The sequence below is a fragment of the Gorilla gorilla genome, chromosome 12 (genome assembly GCF_029281585.2).
Source record: "Gorilla gorilla gorilla isolate KB3781 chromosome 12, NHGRI_mGorGor1-v2.1_pri, whole genome shotgun sequence".
Lineage (NCBI taxonomy): Eukaryota > Metazoa > Chordata > Mammalia > Primates > Hominidae > Gorilla > Gorilla gorilla.
In genome coordinates, this window is record NC_073236.2 from 50,417,540 (window position 1) to 50,438,409 (window position 20,870).

Below are 20,870 nucleotides of genomic sequence, written 5' to 3' on the forward strand. Positions count from 1 at the left end.
AGAAAGGAGTCACCTCCTATTTGTACCCCAGGAATTGCTAACCTACTTGCATCTGAATGATGTCCATCACCTCCCTTCATCACCTCCTCTGGGGGCTCTGCAAGGATTTGACTCCTGCATTAGTGATCTGTCTCACCTACGTTGTGATTCACATGAACTTACTAATGTGCTATGTGACAACTACCATCTTAAACATAAAAACCCTCTTTTGGGGCCGGGCGCGGTGGCTCACGCTTGTAATCCCAGCACTTTGGGAGGCCGAGGCGGGCGGATCACGAGGTCAGGAGATCGAGACCATCCTGGCTAACACGCTGAAACCCCGTCTCTACTAAAAATACAAAAAAATTAGCCGGGCGTGATGGCGGGCGCCTGTAGTCCTAGCTACTCGGGAGGCTGAGGCAGGAGAATGGCGTGAACCCGGGAGGCGGAGCTTGCAGTGAGCCGAGATTGCGCCACTGCACTCCCGCCTGGGCCACAGAGCGAGACTTCGCCTCAAAAAAAAAAACAAACAACAAAAACCCTCTTTTGATTCTGTGGCTCCCCCCAGCTACCCCTGCATTTCTCTGTCCCCCTGCCCCGTCTCTGCACTCACTTTTATTTTACAGCAAAACTACTCAAGGGAGTCTCAGTGCTCCTTGGCTCCATGTCTCCGCCTTTCATTCTCTCCTCAGTTCACTCCTGTCAGGCTTCCGTCCTCAAGCTCTTCTTCACTTTTGTTCTAGGGCCAATGACATCCTCTTTCTTGCCAAATTCAGTGGCCAGGTCCTCACTTACTCAACTGCTCAGCATTGTTGGGCCTGGTGGACCACATTCTCCTTCACCCACCTTTTGTTGCTCTCTCTTCTCTCCAGATGTTTCTCTCTTCTCACTGGCTACTCCTCTTTTGTCTCCTTTGTTAGCTCCATTTCTTCTTTCCAACCTCACTGTGCTGGTGTGCCCAGTGCTCAGTTTTTAGCTATTCTCTCTTTTCCAGTGGCATTCATTAGATGGTATCATGTGACCCATGGCATTATATGCCTTCTACATGACAGTTACTCCTGAATATGAATCTCAGGAAAGATTTGGATTTATTTTTAATTAATTTTTTTAAATTTTATTTTAATAAATGAGGTCTCTCTCTGTCATCCAGGCTGGAGTGTAGTATTGAGTGATGTGATTATAGCTCACTGCAGCCTTGAACCATGGGTTCAAGTGATCCTCCTGCCTCAGCTTCCTGAGTAGCTGGGACTACAGGCATGTGCCACCATGCCTGGATGACTTTTTTTTTTTTTTTTTTTTTGTGGATACAGGGTCTTGCTCTATTGCCCAGGCTGATCACAAACTCCTGGCCTCAAGTGATCCTCTCACCTCAGCCTCCCAAAGTGCTGGGATTACAGGTGTGAGACCTGCCTGGGCTAAGATTCAGATTTTGTATTCAATTGACTGTTTGACATCTTCACTTGGACACCTAAGAGGTATCTCAAATATTAATTAACTTGGCCAAAATACAGAACTTTTGACCCCTGCCCCCACAATACTTGCCCCTTCCCCAGACTTCTCCATTTCTGTTAAATATCCCCAGTTACTCAACCCTCAAACCTATGAATGCCCCTTGATTTCTTTCTTTCCCTCATCTCCTACGTTGACGCCATCAGCTAGTTCTGTTGCCTTTATGCCCAGAATATAATCCTCACCACCTTCTCTCCTATTGCCCGAGTCTAAGATGTCAGTCTCTCCTGCACAGTCCATTGCCCTGGCCTCCTGAGTGGTCTGCTTCCACTTTTGACATTTCTACTCCTCCTTCCCCCAGGGTCAATTTTTCACAGCAAGAGTGGCATTTTTAAAACCATATATTAGATCATCGCTTTTGTGTTTGGGAACCTCCAAGGGCTTTGCATCATATATCAAGTTGACACCTCTCCTACCCAGGCTTGGCTCTTTCCTGCCCCTGTGTCCTCTCAGCCCCTCCACCCATTGTTCATGCTGCTTCAGCCACACTGGCCTTCTTGCCATGCCACATTTGTGCTAAGCCCACATCCAATCTTGGGGCCTTTGCACTCGCATTTCCTCTGCTTGGCATGCTGTACCCCAGATCTTTGCATGATTGGCAGCTTCTGTACATTCAGCCACCTGCTCAAGCCACCCTTTCAGAGGGCCTTCCCTGGCCACCTCACCTGAAATAGCACCTCCGATTGCACCCATCCGGTTATTCTCCATCCTGTTCTCTTGCTTGGTGATTTTCCATCACTGATGAGGAAATGAACCATGGAATGCTAGGGCTGATGACCAGAACTTTCCCCCACCCCCACATTATTACAGAGGAGGAAATGAGGTCGGAGGTAAGATGGGCCCAGGATTTCTACTCCCGCCTGGACTGCAGGCACAGCACTGACCTCAGCTGTGCTCACTCTTGGCATTCACCCAACCCTTCTATCTCCAACTGCCCCATTTACCAGAAAGTGAAATGTTCTCAGAGACAGTGAGCCACCTGACTTGGACGGCAGCCCAGGGACCCTGGCACCCTGGCACCCTGCTTTCTTCCTCCCTGCCATCCTTTCCCCTCCAAGACCTACCTTTCCCTGTGATTCTTGCCCACATGCTGCATTTCATGGTTTTATGACCTGATTTCTGAGAAGGATTTGAATTTTCATGATTATTTATGTAAGCAAATCATTGTGCTTATACAAATGAGAAAAGGAGTGCTTCTGGACTTCCCAGGGACAAAATCTTGTCACTTGGCTTGCTTCCATATTGCTAATTAAGGACCCAGGATGTGGGTGAGATGTGCTAAAAGCTGGGAGGAGACTCTGGACTCTGACTATGGGCCCACACCCCTGGGCAGGCATCACACTAGTCCTTTAGGTCATCCTCAACCCAGCTTCCAGTTGAATCAGATGTTTGTGAATAACTCAGCAAGGCTGTATGGGAAATGAAGAATGAGGGGAAGAGGTCTGTGTAGAAGACACACTGACTTACCCCTCTACCTCTAACTAGGGTGTTGTAGCAGCCACCCACCCCCCAAGGCTGTCTTCCAGACCACGTATGCTTTCCTCCACCTTTGCATCTTTTATCTTCTGCCAGCCCAGATGCTTGCTGACTCCAGCCCAAGCCTATAGGATAAGCCACAGCCTGTCCCTACAGACTACGCATTGCAGAATCTAAGACATCAAGTCAAGTTCGGAAGCACTTGCCTTCTCCTCTCCAGGTACACAGGCTCTCCTGGAAAGCTGGTAGCAGCTGTGGAGGTGTGGTGTGTTACCTGCTGCAGGTGCAGAGAAGTTGACTTCACAGCCCTTCAGAAAGACTGCCTTCTTCCAGTTGTATTTGTGTACTTGGTTGGGTGTGGGGAGGATTCTCAGCTTTCTCCACTCAAATTATCGGACCCTTTCCATTTAGTGGTAGACCATTTCCCTCGTCCAGGCCAAGGGCACATAGTACAGAGAAATAGGGAGTTGTTACCCAGGGAGAGAACTTGGCTCTAAACCTGTAATAGAAAGGTCAATTCTGGTCTGGCCAGAGGTCAATTTTAATCTTTGGCTCAGATCCAGGAATTGGAACCAAGGCTTTTGAACATTTTAATGCAGGGGATTAAAAAAATGATATAAGTCATTCACAAATATATTTGCTTAACATCTAAAGAGATCCCTCAAAACACTAGAAAAAAATAAGAACAAAAATCTAATAAAACAAAATTTGTTAAACACATTTACCAAATTTTTTTTTGGTAAAAATTCAAATGTCATAAATAAAGCTAAAGTTCCTCTTGATGACTCGCTCCTGTGCCCTATTCCACTCCAAGTAACCACTATTATCAGTCTTGCCAATACCCTTCCAGACCCCTCTACCTCTATATACCATTAGAAGCACATGGTTTTGCATTGCAGATGTGCAGTGTTTTGTTTTATGTAAATGTTATCACTCTGTTCTTGTTCCATAATTTGCCTTTTTCCCTCAATGATTTGCTTGGCTATCTTTCTATTTCAGTAGCATCTCCTTTCTTTTTAACTTACCATTGTTTATTTAACCTTGCCTCTATCAACAGATATGTAGGTTGTTTCTAGTTGATTTCATTAAGTATTTATAAACAACGCATCAGTAGATGTCCATAAATTTCTTTACGGAAGATGGCAAGTAGTGGAATTGCTGAGCCAAAGAACATGTTTAAAAAACCCAAAAAAACTAGACACTACCAATTTTCTCTCCAAAATGGCCATACCCACTTACCCATAAAGAGATGATTTGGAATCTGGCTTCCTCACAAGGTGAGATGCCTTCACAGTTTTCATTCTTCCTGGCATGTCTTCCCTTTTGTATCTGAGAAGGCTGGCAGAATTGTGTCACTAAATCAAGGATAGGGGGTCAAATGACAGCTCAAGCTCACAGGCACCTCTGCTTTCTTCCCAGACCACCTGCCTTCCTGCCACCAGCTCTGTTCCATCTTACAGAATGGTTGCCACTTGGGTGTCTGCTCCGACAGCCATGTCATCCTTTGCACTGCAGTTATGAAGCAGACAGAGCTAGGAGAGGGGCTTTGCCAGCCTCTGCCCTAGCTTGGAGAACTTCAAAGAAGGAGGGTATTGAGAGTGAGCTGCCGAGGACTGGCAGCTCCCTCAACTCAACAGTTGTCCTTCCACAAGAAGTCAGATACTTTTTTTTGGGATAAAATATTTAAAAATTATTATTTTATTTCTGAATAATATATTTACATGATTCAAAAATCAAACTGTAGGCCAGGCATGGCTGCTTATGCCTGTAATCCTAGCAATTTAGGAGGCCGAGGCGGGAGGATCACTTCAGCCCAGGAGTTCAAGACCAGCCTGGGTAACATAGTGAGACCCTGTATCTACAAAAATTTAAAAACAAAAATTAGTTGGGCATGGTGGCTGATATGGTTTGTCTCTGTGACCCAACTCAAACCTCATGTTGAATTTTAATCCTCAATGTTGAGGGAGGGTCCTGGTGGGAGGTGATTGGATCATGGGGGTGGGTTCTCCCTTGCTGTTCTCATGATAGTGAGTGAGTTCTCACAAGACCTGGTTATTTAAAAGTGTGTAGCACCTCCCCCTTCACTCTCTCACTCTCCTGCTCCACCATAGTAAGACGTGTGTGTTTCCCCTTTGCCTTCCGCCATGATTGTAAGTTTCCTGAAGCCTCCCAGCTATGCTTCCTATATAGCCTGTAGAACTGCGAATCAGTTAGACCTCTTTTCTTCATAAATTACCCAGTCTCAGGTCGTTCTTTATAGCAGTGTGAGAGTGGATGAATATAGTGCCATATGTTTGTATTCCCAGCTACCCAGGAGGCTGAGGTAGGAGGATTGCTTGAGCCTGGGAGTTTAAGGCTGCAGTGAGCCATGACTGTACCACTGCTCTCCAGCCTGGGTAACAGCGAGACCTTGTCTCCAAAAAAAAAAAAAAAAAAAAAAACCCAAACTGTGTAAAATGTGTTCATAAAAGTGTCTTGCTCCCACACCTGTCCCTATATATCTTATTCCTCAGCCTCCGACAACTACTTTATTCATTTCTTATGTATCTTCCAGAATAAAAAAAAAATCAAATACAAGCACAGTGGAATGTATTGCCCTTCTTCCCCTCCCTTTTGTTACATCAGAGTTAGCATATCATAAATACGGTCTGCATTTTCTTCTTTTTCAGCTATCAGCATGTTTTGGAGAGGATTTCATATTCGTGCAGACAGCATGTATTAGTCAGTCCTTGCATTGCTATAAGGAAATACCTGAGACTGCATAATTTATAAAGAAAAGAGGTTTAATTGGCTCACAGCTTCGCAGGCTGTTCCACAGGAAGCATGGCAGCATCTGCTTCTGGGGAGGCCTTAGGAAGCTTTTACTCATGCAGAAGACAAAGCGGGAGTGGGTGTCTTATATGGCAGGAGCAGGACTGAGAGAGAGAGAGAGAGAGAGAGAGAGAGAGAAAGGATGCCACATACTTTTAAACAACCAGATCTTGTGAGAACTCTGTCACGAGAACAGCACCAAAGGGATAGTGCTAAACCATTCGTAAGAACTCCACCCCCATGATCCAATCACCCCACACCAGGCCCCACCTCCAACATCGGGGATTACAATTTGACATGAGATTTGGGCTGGGACACAGAACCAAACAATACCAGAGTGCTTTCTCATTCTTTTCTATAGCTGCCTAGTATTCTATGTCCTTTACTTCATTTAGCCAGTCTCTTGTTGATAGACACTTGGGTTACTTCCAATTTTTCCTATTACAAATGATGTGCAATGAATAATTTTGATCATTTTCCATTTCACATGGGTTATGTCCATCTGTGGGATAAATCTCCAGGAGTGAAATTGCTGGATCAAAGGGGAAGTGCACTTGTGATTTTCATAGTTAGCAAATTTTGTTCTATAAGGGTCATATCAATTTATAGTCCCACACGTAATATTTAACAGTGGGAATTTCCCGACAGTTTGACCAACAAGGTCTGTTGTTAAACTTTTGATTTTTGTCAATCTGATGGGAAAATACTAGTATCTCAAAGTGCTTTTAATTTGACTTTCTTATTACAATGTTAAGCATTGTTTTACTCTGCCCAAGATCAAATAGTATTTTCTTTTCTGTGAACAGACTGTTAAGATCCCTTGCCTCTTGTTTTGCTGGATTTTTGTTCTTTTTTTTCAAATGTTTTGAGGCAGTTCTTTACATGTGAAACAAGTTATCTCTTTATCTGGGATGTGAGTTACAACTACTTTTCCTCTGGCTTGTTTTGTGCTTTGACTTTGCTTCTGGTGATTCCCGCAATTCTGAAAGTGTACTTTTTGCATCATTCATTCTTATACCCCCATGCTCTTGTTCACGCTGGTTCCTCTACCTGAGGGCCTTTTCTTTTCTTTTCTATCTGGGAACATTTTTTTAGAGATAGGGTCTCACTCTGTCACCCAGGCTGGAGTGCAATGGTGCGATCACAGCTCACTGCAGTCTTGAACTTCTGGGCTCAAGCAATCCTCCAGTGTCAGCTTCCCAACTAGCTAGGACTACAGGTGCATGCCAGCATGCCTGGCTGATTGTTTTATTTATTTATTTATTTTTTGTAGAGATGGGAGTCTCACTATGTTGCCCAGGCTGGTCTTGAACTCCTGGGCTCAAGCGATCTTTCTGCCCCTGCCACCCAAAATGCTGGGATTATAGGCGTAAGCCACCATGCCCAGCCCATGTGTGGAAATTTTCTGTTTATCCCTTTAGGCTTGATTCTTATGTCATTCTCCTCACTCCTTCCTGGATACTCCTTTTGTACTTTATCTTACTCTACTTGTCATGTTGCCTTGTTTTTGCTTATACCTATCTGCCTCTCCTATCTGAGGAGGAACTTGTTACCTTTCTTGTCTCTGTACTCCCAGCTCCTAGTACATAGCGCTTGCTCAACAGATGTTTGGTGCACTGATAGATAAATCACTGGTAGCTGTTACTACCAGTCCTGACTCCCTGCAGTGCTTCAGCTGATCCTGTTCCAGATGTGCACTGAATATCCTTCTGTTGAACAACAGAAATAAAGGGGATGGGTGAGGAGGATAGTCTTCGGTGGCCAAGGATATTTCTAGGTACTTTGCAGCACTCAGCAATGAGGAGTGGGCTTTAGTCCCCCAAGAACTCTCACAGCCCTGTTTATCTTTACTGTTCAGTGTCAAATCCAAGACAAGTCAATGATCAGGAAAGACCCTTTTTTTTTCTTCAGTGAAGTTTATTTCAGAACCATTGAACAGTATGATATTTGCTCATTTATAAATATTCCCATTTAAATAATCTGAGCTTATATATTTTCAGTCTTAATTAAAGGACTTGATTTAAAGAGAGCACACCAGTCCAAATTGAATTGATTCCATAGCTATTAAAAACTAGGCTCTTTTACAGACACTGCTACTTCTTGCCCCCCTTGAATAAATTAGACCAATGAATAAAACAAACAAACAAATAAATAAATAAATAGGGAAGCAGTTGCTCATCAGAATGTGGGAGCGAATGACAGAGGGTTTCTTAGAGCCAAATGTGGCCGTGGTTTCTGTCAGGCGGGCTTTAAGTGAGTAGGAGAGGTGAGAGAGGCCTGGCTCAACAAAAGGGCTGAGGATTGGCCCTGAAAGGAGAGAGCTGACTGTCCTGGCTGATGGACAGGAGATCCTCTTAGCACTACCCTAAGGCAGGCAGTTGGGCATTGGTGTAGACAACAGGAAAGTCCAGGCTATAGCCGTACTCAAAAACCTTTCTGTTCCCTTTCTGCCAGCCCTAGGGATTGAGTCCACATTCAGCACAGGACTCTCTGGGTACAGCTCTCTTTAGGAAGACACAAATTGCATGGTGAAGTCAGTTATATCCTGGCCGCCTGTGGTCCCTCCCAGGAAGACGGGCATGTTTTCTGCTTGAGAGGTGCTGATGTACCAGTTGGGGAACTGGGCAGACTCAAATTCCAGCTTGTTATTGATTTCTATCTTGTTGAAGACAAATCGCTTTTCCATCTTCTTCTTTGGGTAATTTTTGGGATCTACACTCTGCAGCGAAAGAGAAAGAAGAATTTTTGTGAGGCAAGGGACAAAGATGCTATGGGAAAGATGTTCTTTGGGTTGGTCAGAGAGGAAACTGATGAGCAGGTCACATGATCAGGAGCCAGACTCCTGAGTTGTAACTGGGCCCCCAACTTTACGTGTGATTATTAAAAGAGCCCTTCTTCTTTTCTAAAACTTAGTGCCAAATGCTGAGGAGAATAATGTAGGTGAGAATTTTTTTTTTTGGGGGGGTGAAAATTAAGCTAGAGCTTCTTGAAGTACCTAGTTTCCAGGGGCTTTTTATTGTATTTTTCCTTATGGTCCTAGAATGACATCAACTTGGAAATGAAGCTTTTGCTGAGAAAGCTGGAGGTGATAGTGGTGGTGATTTTGGGAGTGGAGTGGACGTGATAATGGGACCCTTTAAGTCATTTATTTCCCAAGGTGTCTATGAAATGAGAGCAGCCCTAACAATATATAATCTGTTGGGGTTGTAACTATGGTAGGACATAATAACATCAGCAAAATGATTTAATTTTCTGCAGCAGGATTGAAGGTTGCACTCAGTTAAAAATTATGTTAAATTTATTTACATTAATGCAAAATTGTCAAATAGACCTGTTCCCAGCTTTTCCTAGGGATGGGGGCGGGGAGAAGGTGGTTGTCTGGGAATAAGTGGTAGCAGGAGGCTAAGAAGGGCTTCATTCCATAGCATTCACTTACCTCCAGCTGTAGAGTGGGCTTATCATCTTTCAACACGCAGGACAGGTACAGATTCTTTTCCTTGAGGCCCAAGGCCACAGGTATTTTGTCATTACTTTCTTCTCCTTGTACAAAGGACATGGAGAACACCACTGAAGAAAGAAGGGGGTCTTGTGGTTAGGGACATAGCAGTGCAGGGTCACCCCAACCCCTAGGCCCCATGAGTAGGATACATGTAATTTGGTACCCTCTGTGGGAACCCACAGTGAGGTTCCTTGGCCTAAGACACAGGATAACTTGACTTCTCACAGACAATAGCAGGGTCATTTCGTTGATTTAGGGTTTCCCCTCAAAGGCCTGAGGGTTTCTCAGAGCCTCATAGCAGTAGGAACGGAGAATGAAAGAGGGTGTACATTTTAAATGCTGAAGGAAGGAAGGAAGGAAGCCATTGTGTCACTGGCTGGCAATGTGCCCATCCACAGGAGCGGAACAACTTGATCAATGTGGAAGGAAAGGAAAGAGGTGAAGCTGTACTTCTGCCAGAAATCAGGCGCCAGAACTGTTTCAGGAACAGAGAGTAGCCCATGGGAAGAAACTGGGAGAGGAGAGGCTGAGCTGGGAAAGTGGCTCCAAAGAGAGACACTCATTTTGATCTTCCTCAGTCACAGCAGTGTCAATTGGAGGCCCTGGGATCACTCTTACTACCCGATTCCAAAGAAACAGGATTTTCTTGGCCTGGCTGAGAGCAAATAGCTTCCCCCTGAGTGAGGCTGTCCTTCAAAGTCAGCAGCCTTAGTTGCCCACACTCCTGTGCACAGGCTTTGGCTACTGTGGCACGATGCCAGGCAGATCACCACAGCTAATGATGGGTTCACCGCACTTGAAACATTTGCCCGTTACAGCGGAGAGATATAAGTTCTTGCTGGGCAGTAAAATTTCCCTACAAGGAACCACCTGGCATTGGGTCGGACAGATGTTGGGGCAACGGGGGAAGACTGGGGAGGGGGTGGACACATTATCGCTCCAGCACTCTTGTTTCAGCCTCAACAACAGGAAGAGAGAACCCACAGGCAGTTAGGCCATGTCCATCAAATGACCCCATATTGTGGAAGAATTGACACTGCGCTATGCCCAAGAGACTTGGGTGGACATGGTCCTGGGAGTGCTTGAGCCGTCTAATTTCTCAGGGTCACACTCCTGTTAACAAATGCACTGGCCAGTGCAATCAAATGTGCCATTTCTAGGACCAAAGTTTGTATATTCCTTTTTAATATTTTTTTTCACTTGTGTTGATCATTTGCCTTAAATTAACTTTCTACTTTGTTTAAAACATGGAGAATTAGCAAGCTGCCAGGAGGCCAGGCAGGGAAACCAGGATGTTTCCATTTACCTTGTTGCTCCATATCCTGTCCCTGGAGGTGGAGAGCTTTCAGTTCATATGGACCAGACATCACCAAGCTTTTTTGCTGTGAGTCCCGGAGCGTGCAGTTCAGTGATCGTACAGGTGCATCATGCACATAAGCCTCGTTATCCCATGTGTCGAAGAAGATAGGTTCTGAAATGTGGAGCACATGTTGTTTAGGTATAAAATCAGAAGGGCAGGCCTCGTGAGGCGAGGCAGCAGAATTTGATTTCTTGGAGGACACCTGAGCATATACGGTCAAAGTCTGATGACAACACCAGTAGGGACGAAGCTGGGAGTGGGGTGGCTAAGAACACTGGACCTGACACTATTAGACATGGGTTCCAGCTGCAGGTCTATTACTGCTCACTGTGGACGAGCAACAGAGCTACTTAGGTAAAATGGTGATGGTCATAACACTAGCCCACAGGGAGGTTACGAACCTCTGGTGACAATGTAAGTGAAAGGCCCCTGAGAAAGAGTGAGGGAGTTGCAAATGTCAGTAGCCATTAAGATCTTCTTTAAGAATAGTTTCCACTAAAGAGATGATTGCTTTGGTTTCCAGCCTTCTTTGTTTTGTCTCCCTGCTGGGCCTTCTACCTTTAAAGGGCTTTGGCTCTGGGGGAATTGAGTTGGCTGGGGCTTGACGACTTCCAAGAGGACACAAGTGGAGATCTACTGCCTGCTCTTGGCTAACTACCTTCTTCAAAGATGAAGGGAAAGAAGGTGCTCAGGTCATTCTCCTGGAAGGTCTGTGGGCAGGGAACCAGCATCTTCCTCAGCTTGTCCATGGCCACAACAACTGACACGGCCTGCCTGAAGCCCTTGCTGTAGTGCTGGTGGGAGATTCGTAGCTGGATGCCGCCATCCAGAGGGCAGAGGTCCAGGTCCTGGAAGGAGCACTGCGGAGAGAGCGAGGGAGGGAGCCTGGTGAGGTGGTCCTGCCAGGAACCATGCTTTGACATCAGAGAGTAGAAAACTCAGAGAGGACGAAAGGGCTTGAAAGAATCCCGAGCTTCTAAAGATCATCCCTCTCTGGGCCAGGCGTGGTGGCTCATGCCTGTAATCCCAGCACTTTGGGAAGCCGAGGTGGATGAATCATTTAGGTCAGGACTTCAAAACCAGCCTGGCCAACATGGCGAAACCCCTTCTCTACTAAAAATACAAAAATTAGCTGGGTGTGGTGGGGCGCACCTGTAATCCCAGCTATTCAGGAGACTGAGGAAGGAGAATCGCTTGAACTCAGGAGGCGGAGGATGCAGTAAGCCAAGATTGTACCACTGCACTCCAGCCTGGGCAACAGAGTGAGACTCTGTCTCATAAAACAAAACAAAACAAAATAAAATAAAAAGATTATCCCTCTCTGAAGCTCAAGGAGGTTAAGGATGTACTCAAGGGCACACAGCAGGTTAGAGGCAGACTCAAGACTAGAATGTGGGCTTTCTGACACCTTACAGGCTATTCTTTTAGAATAAATCCCATTTCTACTTTGTTCATCTTTTTTGTACATGCCCCACCTACACCACACATGTATACCTTCTCTATATCTTTTTGTATCCCTAATGCTGTCACACTATGATTTGCTTTTTCATGCAGATGACCATAACATTTTCCATTCACCTATGCTCACTCAGCAAGTATTCAATTTTTCTACACTGTTCTTTTTTTTCCTTTTTCATAACACTGTCTCATAGGCATTTTGCAAATCCTGTGAGAGTACTTTTTGTGAAATGTTACCACTTTCCTCTTATTCAGAGAAGCTCCGTATTAAGGCTTCACTGAGGTTGCCTTAAGGCATGATAATGGTTCAAAGGCTTGAAAGACAGTTAAAGAGACCGCTAAGTGCACAAAAGAAAGTTGAGCAGGAGAGAATTTCCTGCCTGGAGCAGAGCCAAGCTGCTGGAAGAGGCAATGGGGGCAAAGGCCAGGCAGACAAGCCAATGGGCTCCTCCCACAGCTGCAGCCAACGAGTTATGCCAGTCTTAAAACTTCTAAAGAAATGTGTTTTTAACAAGATTGAGGACTGGATTATGAGGCTAGGGGAGGCTATCACAAACTGGAATAAAATAAAGCCAGAGAAAAGTGGCTGCCTCCCAACCTGCACAACTGACCTAGCTAGGCTGATGGCTGGGCCACCTAGGAAGGATACTGAGCATCATATAAAACAGAAGAGACAGCAGGAATATAACATGGCTCTTTGTAAGGATGAGTCTGAAAAATGACCATTTGCTGCCCAAATGCCCTTAGCTACCACTGAAAATATTTCAGAACTGGAGGTTGCAGGATGCTGGCATCTCAGAGATCATCCAGCTCAGCCCTTTATTTTTCAGATGAGGTCCAAAGCGGGTAAAATGACTTGTCAAGGTCAAACAGCAAGTGAATGGTTTTCTTTCAAGTCTCAATTCATCTTTTTGTTTACATCATCTATGTCTTGTTGTTATAAGCTTCACCCCAGGGAGCAAAAAACTATTCTACTCAAAAGGGGTAGACATATGTTAGTTCTCAAGATCATCTCTTGGTTTCAGAGTTTAACTCAAGTGATTGGCATAGGCTGAACCCATCTCCTAAAAGGAGAATCAAATTTGTGTTGAAGACTTGGTTGTCTTCCTACTATGAAACGGGAAACATTATCACTACTCCTCCCCTGTCACCACCAAGTGTGGCCACCACCACCAACGTTAGTGAGTGACTGTGGTGATATGATGACCAAGTGGCCAGGTCAGCAAGTGGTGCAGCCTGTGTCTCACTGGAAGAGGTTAAAGTCTTTCTAAAACAAAATACCATGGCATCAAAGTGGCCCAGAACTCCCTTCTTTGAGCTTCCCCTGTGTTAGAGCCCTTCCTTGGGTTGGGAGTTAAACCCATAGTCTTACCTTCATCTGTTTAGGGCCATCAGCTTCAAAGAACAAGTCATCCTCATTGCCACTGTAATAAAAACAGGGACATGTCTCAATTATGTCTTCTAAACAGGTTTATTTTTCCTTCCCTGTGTACAAGACTTGACTGTTCATAAGAAACTGCAAACAGCCTGCCTCTCAAAGCTGCCTGAAACACCTGGCAAGTTTCACAGTGATATGCGCAGAACCGTCTAGAAGGCAGATTCTAGGCCTGGCAGGTGGGCACCCTGGGTGCTCCCTGTTGGATCTTGAGGCCTAACCTCTAGCCCAGCAGAGTCAGCTAAAATCTGAACTCTCCCTCTCCCTCCAAGCCACACTTTGCAAAGGGATTCCTTGTATTGTGGGCTTGGAATCTTTTCTCCCCATTTGCCTCTGCAGGAAGCCCTTGCAACAACACATCTGGATAGCCTCCAGGTCCCAAGGCTGGAGGGACTTGTAATGGGAAAGTAGTCTTCAAATCAGATTTACTTGGCACCCTGTTTGCCACTGAAAGAGGCAATTTAGGGGAAAAATCTGGTCTCCAAGCACAGATAACACTCTACTCTTGAAAGAGGAGACCTGCTCATGTTACTGGTCTCAGCGTCCCCACTGACCTGTAATAAGCCATCATTTCACTGGTGAGTTCAGGTACTTCTGCCATGGCTGCTTCAGACACCTGTGTAAAAAGGAGAAAATGAGTGACTTCCCCATGACGGCTACGTTCATGTGTGATTTCTCTCAGCATCCAGTGCATGGCAGTCATGCAAAGAAGTGATCTCTGAGTAAATGAATGAATGTGTGAAAGAGAAGTCCTTTGGGTCTAGAGAAAAGCATTTGCTAAACCAAACCCCAACTAGCAATGTATTGGCTAGGAGAGCTGGAGCAGAGGCTTTGACACTAACCTTTAGGGTGTCAGCTGTTAGATAAGCAGTATTCATTCCCAGAATATTTCCCGAGTCATAAGCATTATATTACACCTGGCATTTTTGCAAAAAGCTGAGAGAGGGAGGCAGAGAGGGAAGGAGGGGGAGAGACAGAGAAAGAAAGAGAGAGAGAGAGAGAATATGCATACACACAAAGAGGGAGAGAGGCAGAGAGACTCCCTTAGCACCTAGTTGTAAGGAAGATTAAAGTCATACTTGAGCAATGAAGATTGGCTGAAGAGAATCCCAGAGCAGCCTGTTGTGCCTTGTGCCTCGAAGAGGTTTGGTATCTGCCAGTTTCTCCCTGGCTGTTTTTATGGCTTTCAAAAGCAGAAGTAGGAGGCTGAGAAATTTCTCTGTTGAATACCTGATTTCACAATCAAGTTAAAGGAAAGGGGAAAAGAGTATTGGTGGAAGCTTCTTAGGGGAGGGCACTAATAAACTGAGATAATTCTCTGGTTCATGGAAGGGCAAGGAGTAGCAAACTATGACACATTTTGCAAATGTATCACCATGCAAATATGCATTGTTTTTCTGACAATCGTTGTGCAGTTGATGTCCACATTAAAATACTGGATTTTCCTACGTTAGAAGAATGTTTAAATTTAGTATATGTGGGACAAAGTGGAAGACACACAGATTTATACATGCACATACTTTTCTTCAGTCACTTCTTTGTACTTAAGTTTAGGAATCTTCCCACTTACAGATGGATAAATGGGTACAATGAAGGGGCAATAGCCCTCCCTGTCTGTATTGAGGGTGTGGGTCTCTACCTTGGGTGCTGTTCTCTGCCTCAGGAGCTCTCTGTCAATTGCAGGAGCCTCTGAGGAGAAAATTGACCTTTCTTGGCTGGGGCAGAGAACATACGGTATGCAGGGTTCAGGCTCCTGACGGAGTTGGGGCAACCCTGGAGATAAGCTCACACAACCCTGCAAGACCAGGTGCTGTTACCGTAGCCAGTCTCATGGATGAACCAGATCAATGCCAGATGATCTCTGCCTAAAATGATTTTTTGGTGAACTCTGAAAAGTGGAATATTGTTTCTGTAAGAATATCCATCTGAGACTCTATCTCTTGGTAATACCAAGAGTTATCAGTTTCTCTTTAACCGAGACACCAACAAAGTGCCTGCTCCAGGGTACTGCCCAGGGGAGCCCTCCATTTGTAGAATGAATGAGAGTCCAGGTTATGAACAGTGCCTGGAGTCTAGGAACACCCTCCTTTGCCTCTTTGACAGGTCTGCATCATAACACTTTTTTTTTTTTTTTGAGACAGAGTCTCACTCTGTCGCCCAGGCTGGAGTGCAGTGGCACGATCTCGGCCCCCTGCAAGTTCCGCCTCCCGGGTTCACACCATTCTCCTGCCTCGGCCTCCCCAGCAGCTGGGACTACAGGCACCTGCCACCACGCCCGGCTAATTTTTTGTATTTTTAGTAGAGACAGGGTTTCACCATGTTAACCAGGATGGTCTCGATCTCCTGACCTTGTGATCCGCCCGCCTCGGCCTCCCAAAGTGTTGGGATTACAGGCGTGAGCCACCGTGCCCAGCCTGTAACACTTCTTATAGCACTGAGTTGAAACCTTGCTCCTCCTGTTTCCTCCAGGAAACTGAAATCTTTTTGAGCCAAGTCTAGCACAGTGCCTGGCATGTACATTCAGGTGGTAGAGTTTGCTGCTTGAATGGGTGAATGGGAATTTGACAGCATTTTTATTCAAATTAGTATGTGCCAGGTATTGTGCTCGCTCTGCATTATCCAAGGGAGTAAGCCTCTGTGCAAGTATTTGAGACACGAGGGAAATAGGTTCTACTGTGGGAAAAAGAGCATTTCATGGACTTGCTCTCCAAGCAGCCTTCTGATTTTTAATTTGGCTCCCAGTACCTTGATATCAGGAGTCAGTCACAAGAACTCCATCTTTAGTAAGTTATATTTTCCACAGGAAATCTAAAAGCTGTTCAACGTGTTAGTTTCCTGTGAATTTGATAAGCAATAATCCATTCCTAACACTGAGCCCTCATGAAATTTGGTGTCTGGTCCTGCAGATAGCTAAAAGCCCTGTCTGGGTGGCCTAGGGGACTCTGTTTTGCCTCCACAGGATACACTTTGCAAATTAACCACTCTCCCGTTGTAGGAACTGCCACCTTCCTCAGAGCCTGTCTTTCTTTCTTCCTTCCTTCCTTCCTCTTTCTTTTTTCTCTCTTTCTTTCTTTCTCTTTCTTTCTTTCCTTCCTTCCTTCCTTCCTTCTTTCTTTCTTTCTTCCTCTTTCTTTCTCTTTCTTTCTCTCTCTCCCTCCCTCTCTCTCTTTCTTTCTTTCTTTTTCTTTCTTTTCTCTTCTTTTCTTTCTCTCTTTCCTTCTCCCTCCCTCTCTCTCTTTTTCTCTGTCTCTCCCTCCCTTCTCTCTCTCTTTCTCTTTCTCTCTCTCTCTCTCCTAGACAGGATCTACCTTTATCCCCCAGGCTGGAGTGCAGTGGTACAATCATGCATTCATTGCATGATCACAGCAGCCTCAAACCCTTCCTCAGAGTCTTTATGCGGCAACCAGCAGGGTCTGGAGGGTTGGTGGCTCTGTGAACTCTCCTGACAGAACACAGAGATGTCTTTGGTCTGTTGATGTGATTATAAGCTGAGCAAAGGAGGATCAAAGCCAGTGACAGGAAGGGAGATATGCAAGGGACCCGAGCATCAGCTCTGAGTTAGTCCATTCTGCTTCTGGGACTTGGGATACAGGTCAGAAACCTTGAGCTTCTATTTCTCCATCTTCCAATTGGAGCATCCAGGACCTCAGAATCTGCCAGCTGAGAGGAGCCCTAATGATTGTCTGGTGGGATATGGTGGGACCACAGAGATGAAGACATGAATAGCTATTTGAATGTGAACAGCAGACGAAGAAATCAAGGCTAGGAGGGTGGAAGTGACTCATCCAATAGCACAGTGTGGTTGAAGCAGCACTAGTATCCAGGTTGCATGAGCCCCTGATGCTTTCGCTCGAGGGAAATTTTGGAGCCATGGGGCAATGCCCCCTGACGTAACAGTCTCCACAGTTCTGCCATGTCTCATCCTGGCCCTGTAACCTGGACCCAAATCTGCTACCATCCCATCCATCTCAGGAAGTGAAACCTCTTATGTCAAATAGGTTGTGCAATGTATGTATCAGGTCCTGTCTTCCCAAGGAGACTGCTCAGGCCACAGCACTTCCTTCCGATCCCCAATGGGCAGAAAATATCTCGCTATAGACATAGTTGGCACTAAGGGAGGGAGTGGAAGAGTGATGATGATGTAGGTGGTGATGTAGCCCCAAGGAAGTGGAACAAGCAGAGATGGGGAGCTGGAAATGCCAGGATGCTCCAGCTTTTGGGGAATTATTCAGCTCTTGAGTCACTAAAGCCTTTCTCAGCTGCAAGTTCCTCTTTACCCTGTCAGGTCATTCTTCCAAGACAGGAGACTGACATTTATTCAAAGCAGCAAGTGCCCTGATACCGTCTTGTGTCTAATCATGGGCTTCCCAGCCAGTTATCAAGGTTGATCTCATCTCATTGGTCTTCAATCATTTTGAACAAGAAGACAAGCAAAATAATCATGGGTTAGTTATTATATTATTGTGTGTACATGTAGTGATGTCTGTTCTTTGCAGTGAGCTGTTCCTTCCTTGTTCACCCTCTTGCTTAGAACAGAACTAAGCAATCTGCCCCCAACATTTTCCCCAATTTCCCATCTCATTCTTGGCACTGGCTTCCTAATATTTGTTCTTATGAGTCATTTTCTTGTATCATTTCCATGAGTCCTTCTGGGATCTTAAAGTATGAAAAATGTTGTGTGTACCCACACCTGTCTTTGTGGATATTTCTCTCCTTTCCCTTCTGCTTCTGGGATTATTTGGGAATGGGCACTATGATTTTTATCATATCGCTTCCACTTCCTTTATGGCATCATCTCCAATGGGCTTCTTCTCCCTCTTGGATCCAGGTTCTCAGACTGGGGACATGCAGAGTCCAAGGGACATTCCGTTCTCCTCCCTGGTCTAGAACAAGGAGGGCTTAGATATATGAGCAGGTGGCTGGGGCTGGCGAGCTATGTAGTCTCCAGTGGCTTTTCCCTGATGTCGGAGTTGTTATGTCAGTTCTGGGAGACCAATAAGACCTTGTTCTTCCTTTGGATCCATCAGAAAAAGCCCCTGGGTGGGTAAGATGGATGGCAGGGCTCTCCTACTCTATGTCTTTTCTCACACCTAGTGGGTATAAGAGAGGGGACCGCAAACAGAGGGGGCTCTGGTACCACTTATCCAGGGTCTGGAAACATTTGCTGTAAAGGGCCGGATAATAAATGTTTCAGGTACAACTACTCAACCTTGCATCATTTCAGAAAAGCAGTCAGATAATACATAAATGAATGGGTGTGGCTGGACTTGTCCTGCGGGCCCCTGTCTTATATCATTGTATTATATCATTTTTTCTTACATACAAATTTAGAAGCAATACTTAAAAAAAAAAAAGCCGTCCTTTATTGAGCACCTACTAAGTGCCAGGTACCTTTTTTTCCCTCATTATCTTATTAACTCTTCATAATAACCTTTAAAGTAGATAATATTGAACCATTTGACCTATGCAGCAACTGAGGTTGAGACAATAACTTATTTAAGACCGCACAAACAGTAAATGCTGGAACTACGACTCAAATATGGGTTAACTGAACCGAAACCAGATCTTTATTTCTCACTTTTAATTGTTACATATGTTTATTGCCTCATCTCCTCCTGTCCACACGGTGCCCATCGGCAGACTCCTTTCTCATTCTCAGTGATTGAGTGACATTCTAAACTACATTGGCCTGGCAGATTCACCTCTGTCCCCTAAATGTTTCCACATTGTCCTTTTAGGATTGAGATCCTCTCTGTTCCCTTGTCTTCCCTCCTTTCTTCTTCTGGCGGTGACGTGCTGTGTGAATTTGTTTCTTTCTCCTCTCAGGGTAGTACTGGGACTTTCCAAATCAGGGTTTTTAGTGATCTCTCTTCCCTTTTCTGAGTTTCTTCCTTATTCCCATTCACTTTCTCATCTATAAGTGGCAGCTTTGTTGCTGGAGGATTTCCTTTGTCCTTTTATTCTTCTTTAAGACTTTGTCATAACTGTCAAAAGCAATCCCTTGAAGGTATCTATCCTTGGAATTGTGTGCTTATGATGCTGAAAAATACTTCTCTTCTAAAAGCTATGATAAAATGCTTCTCTCCCAAAATGTCTGTCGTTGCTGTATTCTACTCTCTGGTTATTACACAATCAAAGATGATTTGGTCATTTCCTTCCAGGACTTTGTTAATTTCACTTCTTCAGCTGCTTCCCCCTTGTTGGCTGGAACTGAGTTTTCTATCTTCTGGGAGAAGTCCTCAGCAAGGCCACTCAGGATTTGTTGGGTGCATTTTGTCAAGTCTAGGACCCAGGCTGTGGGTGACTGATTTCCTCTAATTACCGAGCAATGTAAAATGAGGAAGTCTGATTGTGTAAAGGTGTTAAACTTTTGTGTGATGGCAAAACTTTAATACCATGAATAGAGATTCCAGAATTTGCCAACTTCTAACGGGATTCCTTTCACTCCCTGACATTAGAATGTTAGAAAATCTACCACAAAACATCTGTGAGGCTATCCTACAAGGCCCGTTTTTCAAAATAGGTTTTTACAAGGATTGCTATTTGGGATGATAGTTCCAGAAAGGCGCTATCAAAGTTAATTGATGATGTGTGCAAGCTGAAAGTTATATGTTAGAACTAGCAGTGATTTCAAAAATATCCCTTTTAGGCTTTTTGCTAATATATCTGCTCATTTTCAAAGTTCCAAATATTATAAAAGTATTTAAAGCAAAAAGAAGAAGCCCTCCATTTCTGCTGGCCCACTTCCCTGTCTCAACTAGAAAGTATTTTCCCAGGCAATGCTATCCCAGGACTCACACGCCATCCATCCATCACCTACCATAAGTTCTTTGAAGGGCTCATTTTGAGCGCTTCCTGAGTGCCTGGGATCTGTTATTTCTCTCCATTTCTGCTGCTGCATGGTAGTTCAAGTCCTCCTCCCTTTTCCCCTAGGCCATTTGAATCATCTGCTAATTGGTTTTCATGATTGCCACGGAAACTTCCTCCATCCCTTCCTCACATATCAGCCACAGAAGTATCTCCAAAAAGCAAATCTGGTGACATGAAGCCCTTGCACAAAACCCATTCATTACTGGTTCCCCACCTCCTTTGTGGATAAGTTCAAGCTCCTGAGTGTGGCAAGCAGGGCCCACCTGGAATCCCCTGCCCTCCTCTCCTATCCCACGCATCAACCTTTCCAGTCTATTTGCAGTTCCTTGAATGTGATATTCTTTCTAGTCTCTGTGCTTTTGCATAACCTGTTCTCCCTGATTGGAAACTCCTTCTCCTCCTTGTAGTTTGGCTAATTTCTAGTCTTTCAAGACTCAGCTCATGCTTCACCCCCTCTATAACAAGTCCTTTCC

At 44.9% G+C, this 20,870-nt stretch overlaps 2 protein-coding genes across 3 annotated transcripts in view; one reads left to right on the forward strand and one right to left on the reverse strand.

The window, feature by feature from the left end:
• IL37 (interleukin 37) overlaps positions 1–20,870 on the forward strand; it is a 156,903-nt gene that overhangs the window by 57,239 nt on the left and 78,794 nt on the right. The window lies entirely within an intron of this gene.
• Positions 7,672–14,771, reverse strand: IL1B (interleukin 1 beta). Its single transcript, XM_004031623.5, has 7 exons — positions 14,607–14,771; positions 14,082–14,143; positions 13,465–13,516; positions 11,293–11,494; positions 10,581–10,745; positions 9,212–9,342; positions 7,672–8,494 (listed from the first exon to the last, which is right to left on the reverse strand). Exons 2-7 carry the CDS (start codon positions 14,126–14,128, stop codon positions 8,282–8,284), a joined length of 810 nt encoding a protein of 269 aa, XP_004031671.1. The 5' UTR covers positions 14,129–14,143; positions 14,607–14,771; the 3' UTR covers positions 7,672–8,281.

Bases quoted from the DNA above. Each gene is read 5' to 3' on its own strand.
- IL1B (XM_004031623.5), bottom strand. From the start codon at position 14,128: ATGGCAGAAGTACCTGAACTCACCAGTGAAATGATGGCTTATTACAG. The intron at 10,746-11,292 runs GTAGTTAGCCAA...TCCACATTTCAG, and splicing joins TCCCTTCATCTTTGAAGAAG to AACCTATCTTCTTCGACACA. The intron at 8,495-9,211 runs GTAAGTGAATGC...CTTTCGCTGCAG, and splicing joins AGCCCACTCTACAGCTGGAG to AGTGTAGATCCCAAAAATTA.